The 8,480-nt window shown below is 33.3% G+C and overlaps 1 protein-coding gene across 2 annotated transcripts in view; it reads right to left on the bottom strand.

Moving 5' to 3' along the window:
• Nucleotides 1–2,213: 2,213 nt before the first annotated feature.
• The window catches only part of LOC136035497 (importin-9-like), an 82,823-nt gene continuing 76,556 nt past the window's right edge, over nucleotides 2,214–8,480 (bottom strand). For both annotated transcript variants that reach the window (XM_065717326.1, XM_065717327.1), the window contains exon 8: nucleotides 2,214–2,435. In XM_065717326.1, coding sequence (XP_065573398.1) covers nucleotides 2,257–2,435 — 179 coding nt within the window. In that variant the 3' untranslated portion in view covers nucleotides 2,214–2,256. The remainder of the gene's footprint in view (nucleotides 2,436–8,480) is intronic.

The following is an 8,480-nucleotide window of genomic DNA, read 5'->3' as shown; positions in this document are numbered from 1 at the left end:
TTTAGTTTTTTTGTAGTTTTTGCCTTTTTTTTAGTTTTTTTAGTTTTTTAGCTTTTTTATTAGTTTTTAGTTTTTTTTGTAGTTTTTGCCTTTTTTTAGTTTTTTTAGTTTTTTAGCTTTTTTATTTTTTTTATTAGTTTTTAGTTTTTTTTGTAGTTTTTGCCTTTTTTTTCTCTTTGAGTGTCGTCATTTATTAGTTTTTTCCTTTTTTTTTTTAGTTTTTTATTGGTTTTTACCTTTATTTTAGCTTATTTTTCAGTTTTTTCCTTTTTTTTAGTTTTTTTTATTTTTTATTTTTTTTAGTTTTTTACCTTTTTTTAGTTTTTTTAGTTTTTTAGCTTTTTTACTTTTTTTATTAGTTTTTAGTTTTTTTTGTAGTTTTTGCCTTTTTTAGTTTTTTCAGTTTTTTTTTTAGTTTTTTATTGGTTTTTACCTTTATAGTTTTTTTAGTTTTTTAGCTTTTTTATTTTTTTTATTAGTTTTTAGTTTTTTTTTGTAGTTTTTGCCTTTTTTTAGTTTTTTCAGTTTTGACGTCACCTGATCCAGTTTTTTCAGGTGACGTCACCTGACACATCCATCCATCCATCCATCCACAGACAACTTATTTTTATATATATAGATATATATATATATATATATATATATATATATATATATATATATATATATATATATATATATATATATACATGTATATATATATATATATATATATATATAAATATATATATATATATTTTCTTGTTAGTTTTTTTGTAGTTTTTACCTTTTTCAGTTTTTTTCTTCTTTTGTATTAATGCTAAAGCCAAGGTTCAAACCTGGAGCCTCTTGGACCTAGAACCTGAAACATAACGCTTTACCAGCTCAGCTATTTCGGCTTGAATACATTCGTTTTGAGCAGCTTCCTCGGGTGTTGCCATTGTAGGTTCTTCAGTCATTTTACAATTAGAAATTTCTCTTTCAACGGTCTTCTTACAATTAAAAATTTGTCTTTGAACGATATTCTTAAATACCTGTGTCCTGGTCGTCATTTATACTCCCTGTGTCCCGGTCGTCATTTGTGTCCCAGTATCCCAGTCTGTAATTTCTCTTTGAGTGTCCCGGTCGTTGTTTATATTCCCTCTGTCCCGGTCGTCATTTGTGTCCCGGTCTGTAATTTCTCTTTGAGTGTTTTTTCTTTTTAGTATTTTTTAGTTTTTTACATTTTTTCTTTTTTCAGTTTTCTTCTTTATTTTTCAGCGTGTCCTGGTCGTCATTTATATTCCCTGTGTCCCGGTCGTCATCATTTTTACATTTTTTCTTTTTTCAGGTTTCTTTTTCTTCTTTATTTTTCAGCTTCACTATGAAATACATATCACCGAACCTTTGTTTTTTAACTAGAATCTGGTAGGCATTGATGACCTTATCCAAGTCAAAATCCCAAACCCAATCATCATCGCTATCATTTTCAGTTTTGATATGTTTTGACTCTCGCTGTCCAGGTGGATCTTCATCTAACTGCGCGGTTTTGCGTTCTTTAGCCTCAAGCCTGTTTCCTTGCTGTTCTTTTGATTCCTCGGCACGCTTTCTTTTCTGACTTTCTCTATCAGCATCAAGTTTTTTGGCATAGACTCTTTGAGCATCTTCATCGGCTTTTGCCATTGTAAGTTCATCAGTCATTTTAAACTTAAACATTAATAGATTTGTACGTGAACATATATGTCTTAAATATCTTTAATGACGTCACCGTCATAGCAAAAATGACGACAACTAACTTCATGACGTCAGTCGACACAGAAACATGACGTCACCTGATCCACAGACAGACAACTTATTTTTATATATATAGATTTTTTATATATATATATATATTATATATATATATATATATATATATATATATATATATATATATATATATACGATCATATTAGGGGAACATAAAACTAACACATCTTTGTTATAAAGATAAGAAAGATTTAAGTCCTCTACGAAACAAACTTTTAGTTACTATAGTCTAGGGTTCACTCTTTACAATGATGCCCTTAGACAGCAAACATGATTTAGATAGAATTAGTTGGACTTCCAAAAACACGTTTCTTAATTTTTAACTACTGTGGGCTATGGTTCACTCTTTACACGATTGCAGCTATTGCTGTAACCATGACGATGCAGAAATGTTTGAGCTTTTGGACTGGAAGCCTAAATCTTCTGTGCTAAAAAAAGCAAAATGGGAAAACGTCACAATTTTAATGACATAGTATAAATTAACAGATTTTAGACATTAATCCCTAAAAGACGGAGAGTCTTTTTTTCAGCTTTGTTCAAATAAGATCGGAAAGAGCTCTCAAAAACACCTTGAGCAACGAACTGCGAAATAAATCCCTTGAGATATACACATAAGTTTACAGAATATAGAGGATGTTGCAATACTTCAGCGTAGGAACAAACAGAAGCTGAAAAGAAAACAAAAGTTATAAAAAATAATTGTCTAGGTCCGGTTCCTACAAGCCTGTGGTTTGACACACGATGACATACGATGCAAAACTATGTAAATAAAGATTATAAGAAATGAAACAAAAGAATGTAATAACAAGGTGAGCAGTAAACTAGACCTCCGTTGCCTGTGCAACGGGAAGTGTTGCAGCAACTGTGCCCTACGGGACACAGTTGCGGAGCAACAGTCTCCATTATGTCCTTCAGAGGACATTTTTCTAATGCGGCTTCGATTGTTATCTTGAAGCATCTTTGATATGGTTTTATTTCGAGCTCCAACTAAACTGAGTTTGGTAAAATGTTTATCTGGTCCAGAAATAAACGAGAAAAAAAAAATTCTAGCTGGCCCAGAACCGAAGTTACCTCTAGAACGTCGAAACTTCGGAAATTATTTATAAGAGAACGAAGCAACTTGGTATAAAGAACACTTCACTTCTTCTTGCATAACTTTCATAGCACTACTCGATAAAAATAAAATAGATATCAAAATCGAAAATTTAAGAAAATTTCAAAAAAAATCGGAACGAGATTGACTTTTCCGGAATTATTTCCGGGAAATCTGTAAGAGCTACGGAATTTCATGCTTCTGTTCTCGAAAACATCAATAAAAGTTCTATATGAGTTCATAATTATTTTATCTCTAAAACGTTTACTTCCGAAACTAGGGCCGTCTTAACTTGACGCCAATTCGAAGTATTATGTTTCGAGACGCACATTTCGGGAATTATTTCCGGGAAATCAGAAAGAGATACGGAAATAACGTCTTATATTTTTCTGCTTAACTTTTGATGGTCTAAACTAGGAAAATATAAAACAAACCAAATTCACCAAAAAATTTAAATTGCCCCGAGGGCATGACAAAATTTCCAAATAGAAAAACGCAAAGAAGGAATTTTATTTCGGAGAAACTATTGTAAGCTCCAGTTGTTAGGAGATCGAGACCTGTCGAACCGCGTTGGAAAAAAATTCTAGCTGGTCCAGAACAGAAGTTACCTCTAGAACGTCGAAACTTCGCAAATTATTTCTTAGAGAACGAAGCAACTTGGTATATAGAACACTTCACTTCTTCTTGCATACTTTTCATAGCACTACTCGATAAAAATATAAGAAACATCAAAATCGAAAATTTGAGAAAATTCCAAAAAAAATCGGAACGAGATGGACTTTTCCGGAATTATTTCCGGGAAATCTGTAAGAGCTACGGAATTTTGTGCTCCGGTTCTCGAAGAGACAAATGAAAGTTCTACATGAGTTCAGCATAATTGTATTTCTAACAAGTTTATTTTCGAAGCTAGGGTCGTCTTAACTTGACGCCAAACATCGAACGCACAGTTTCTAAGAAAAAAAACGGTTTTATTTTTTTTTATGGAAAACTGTTAGAAATTTTAGGAACTTCTCTGGAACTTTTTTACTCTGTTTTACGTTTCCCTTCCCTCTGAAAAATCTCAAATTTTTAACTCTTACCACTTCGGAGCTACAGGTCGCTGATCACGGTGAAAAAAAAAAAAAAAACTACGAAAGCAGTAGTGTTGCTCAGCAACACAATTAGAAGAACTAACAGTTCAACAGTAAATGGTATAGTTTTTCGACACTTCTCAGGTACCAAAAAAGGAAGAGAAATAATTATAAGCTTGCCTGAAGGCGATGTTTTTGTTTCCCTTGCATAAAATACATTATTTTTTTTGGGGGGGGGGGGAACGGGGAGCTTGTGCAGCAAGAAGTTTGGCCTACATGGATCTTTATTTGTTTTTGTAGAAGGACAACCCAAACTAATTTCTTTTGAATGTGATTGGCTAATTACTTAAAAGCTAATTTTTGGCCTGTTTCCATTATGTGCAAGAAAATCAAAAAAATAAAAAAGATGAGAGAACTTGGCAGTTGTACTTAACAATTAAACGGGCAAAAAGACAAACTTCTTACGATTACGTCCCCTCTTAAGGAATTCCAAGAGGATATCTAAATCGTCTCATCCAAAACAAAAGAAATGTTTTAAGAAAAAAATAATTGCATCCATGAAAACCAGAGGATGGCCTTATCAACTTGGCAAATTTCCAGATCCTATTGAACAAACAACATATTGCAAATGAGTAACAATTGAAAAAAAGCTACCTATACTTGATGGCAGAGATAATTCCGTCCATTTATTTTGGCTGTTATTCAAGAATTCTCTTATTTGGCAGCACAGCACCATTGGTGATACATAGATCTTGCAAGTGCTATTATTTTTTTATTTTTTTTTCTTTGTTTTGCAAATTATTAGTCTAAGTTTGTAATTTTACCAATGAACACAGGAAAATCCTGCATTTAAGGAATCAGAATCATAAGTTTCTACCCAATTTGCTAAACAAAGTGAAAGCTTAAGCTCATTCAACACCCCTCATATCGGGGTAATAATGCATACTGTCCTTCACTTTGAACTAACATAAAAATTGAACTAATATAAAACACTAACAAAAACTAGCATAAAAATTAGAAAATGACCAGACGCAATAAACATAAAATAACCGATCGTGCTCATGACAAAGAATTTATGACAAACGTAAATTATTATTGGTGGTAAAAATAAGAATTGTATCCAATTATTAAGAAAAGAAAAATCTAAAACAAAGAAGAAAACCTAAAACAAAGAAGAAAGGAAGTTATTTGAGGTAACTTCCAGAAACAGGCCTTTACATTTACCTTCTATGAACAAAACAGTGGCATACATTAACTTCAATGAAAATCCTTAGGGGTTTTCTTAGCAGATGCAGCAAAAATGTTCTGTATTTTTTTTCAAATAAAATCAGCTGTTTAAAGAAGGAAATCGTTCAAAAGTTATTTTTAAACAGACCTATAGCCCCTCTTTTTGATGTGGTTCTACATTGAACATATTAAAAAGAACACACTTAAAAACACAATCTATTATACAATTTTAGAAAGAGACTTTGCAGGATTACAACTTTATAAATTTAATATATAAAAAAGTTGTTTTTAAAACGGAAGAAAACTCTGACGGTGGTTTTTTAAAGCAAGAATTAGAATTACATTGAATCAAGAGACAATCTATTCATGACTCTTTAAACTATCCATATACTGAGGGGAAGCCAAAAGAAAGGAACACCGAAGAAACGTTTAATACAAAATAGTTGGGTTAGCGGTAATCTCTGAAAATCATGACTGATCCAACACGGTTAAACTCCTCCGCCCACCCTGACAGGAATCAAACCTATCTAGGTCCAAATCTTTTTTAATTCTGGCAATTATATACATATCTGTTTATCTATTTTGGTTTTCCTTTAATCTATACTCAATCAACATAAGCTGATGATCCTTTGACCGTGTTGCGAACCGTTGTAGAATTTTTGGAGAAGGCTTATTTGGAAGGAAATCGCCATATCATGAGCTCTTTTATTTATTTTTGAAAATATTCGTCATGGTACAGGCATCTATGAGTGCAACACAATACTGAAAATGGCACTTTACGATACGTTTTTATTTCCAAATCGAAAGACTTGGAAACATAAAAACAGTAGCATTATAATTCACAGGGTAAAAAACTCTTAACCGGACGATTACAATCCCCAATCTTATACACTCCACCTCCTAGCCCCCTTAACAAGTTTATCATGTTTCAACAAGCATCAAACACTGCAACAAGTGTTCGGCAATTCTTTATTTTCGACAACTTTTCCTTAGCAAGTTTCACAAGTTCCGCATGCTGACCAATGGTCTGTGCTGCGTAGGTGAAAATCTCCTGATTCGTTGCTTTCGGCTGGGCAAGAATGCGTGATTGGGGAAAAATCATCCGATGCTTCCAGTGTTTTACCCCTAGATTTCTTCAGATGCCCATTTAGAGCTGGGTCGACCCTATCTGTGCTTACAGTCACATCACTGACCCCCGTTCTAAACCATTTAACCAGCGACACCAGGACTCGAACACCTGACCCCATGATTTAAAGTTTGGTACGCTAACCACTCGGCAATTAAATTAGGAGTGTGAAATTACAGGTACAAAACTATACTAGCAAATGTTTTCCAAGTCGGATATTTGGATAGCCTTCTCTATCCATTGCAAAGAACGCTGAACACTTCAAACTTGGTTCCAAAGGTCTAACCTAAGAAGGACAAAAAAGAACATGAAATGAAAAGAAAACAAGACAAAACCCAGGCACATGAGCAGGATTTTTTTTTTGGAGAACAACTCTATGAAAGTACCAAGGAATTCCGATCTACAGGGAAAACATAAGAAATTACAGAACAAATGGCCAAGGTCTCAAAATTCTAAAATGGATCAGACTCGAAGGCCTTACTCTTGTAGAAATCCCAGAAAGAGAGTAAATAAAACAAAATAATAAATTTTAAAACCTCAACATTCTTTATTATAAGAATTTCAAAATAAAAATACTTGTCGTTTGAAAAACCTTTTTCACGAAATTGTTTTGATTTTTGGATCTTGTTCTGTCTACTCTCTTGTTGTTTGATAAGGACTGCTTGTCTTGTATTCTTTTTTTTTGCTCCGGACGAGGGTTGGATTATTAAGCGTTCTAATCATGCACCAATTACAAGAATTAAGAAATTTTCTCCCAAAAGAAGCATTTCTCGTTTAGCGTTGAGATTGCCGCGGTAGAATGTCGAATGAAGGTTTCAACCATTTGCTAGAAAAATATATATTTAGTATGCCAGAAAAAGATACCAAGAATCTAAACAAAGTATGTAAAAAAATTCAGTTGGTAGACTGGGCTCTTTTTGATTCGCCAAACAAGGAAGATAATTCGCCATATTTGATATGGCTGAGAAAATTAAAATATAAGAAGTTCATGCGGTACGTATTCAACAAAGTGGAATTTATAAGGAAAGACATTACTAATGTTGACACAATCTATAAAGAGTGGCAAAAATATTGCCGATTAATACCGACATACGGATGCATACAAGTAAATAAAAGGTATGATAAGGTCCTGCTTGTCAAAGTTTTCAGATCTAACTCTGTATGGAGTTTCCCAAAGGGAAAGATAGAAGAAAACGAAAGTGAACTAGATTGTGCTGTCCGTGAAGTTTTTGGGGAAAACGGATATCGCTGTAACAGGCGCCGCACTGACTTAAGCCGATATATCGACTAGGGCGAACAGAACAGTTATAGCCGCTATTGCAAGCTGTTTATAATTTATGACGTGAATGAAGAAACAAACTTTAAACCAAAGTCGAAGCATGAGATCACCGATATTAAATGGCATTCAATATCCGAAATATGTAATAAAATTAATACCAAACAATACAGACTTGTTTGGCCATATATGGATAGACTCTTGTCAAAAGTTGAGTCACAGAAAGTAACAGATCAAAGATACAAAATTAAAAGTAAATTGAATACTACACATTTTGGCTCTCGAATTTTCTGTCCTCCCATGGCCTATAATTGTGGCGGGAATCAGGCGTTTCCACCTTGCTCAGTGACTTTTATAGACTGTATTGTCTATGTTTTCAATATTTCCTTCGAGATTTACAAAAAAAGCTTTTCCATTTCATGCAATGGGACAATTTCTTTTTACAGTATTGATTGCTTCTTCTTGGGGCACCCTTGGAAAACAAGAACTTTGCTTAATCTCATCAAAATTCAGGTGACCCTTATTGGTTAAATTCGGGATTACACAAATTGTACTTGATAGTCAAGCTCCCTCACCACTGAACAAATTAATTGGAATCAAGTTACAACTCAACTGCCTGTAAGTTACACTATAAATGCCTGTAAATATGACGTCAGTAGCATCCCTATAGGCAGATTAAGCGCACAGGTATCCTATTACTTTAAGCGCACATTAACCCATCATTCCTACGACACCCATGAAATTATATCGATTTTCCGTTGATAAGGAAATTTCTGGAAGCATTTTTATCCGAGTTTCTTTTGCCAAGTTTTTTGTTCAATAATTGAAGTAAGGTTGGAGTGACATGATGTCTAATAAACGAAGTTTTAATAAGGATATAAATATGCAGTTGGATCAGATCTTTTTGTACTCTAATCGTAT

Source organism: Artemia franciscana, chromosome 14, assembly GCF_032884065.1.
Source record: "Artemia franciscana chromosome 14, ASM3288406v1, whole genome shotgun sequence".
NCBI lineage: Eukaryota > Metazoa > Arthropoda > Branchiopoda > Anostraca > Artemiidae > Artemia > Artemia franciscana.
Note: the sequence above shows the minus strand (reverse complement) of the source record. Positions and strands in the feature narration are given on the sequence as shown.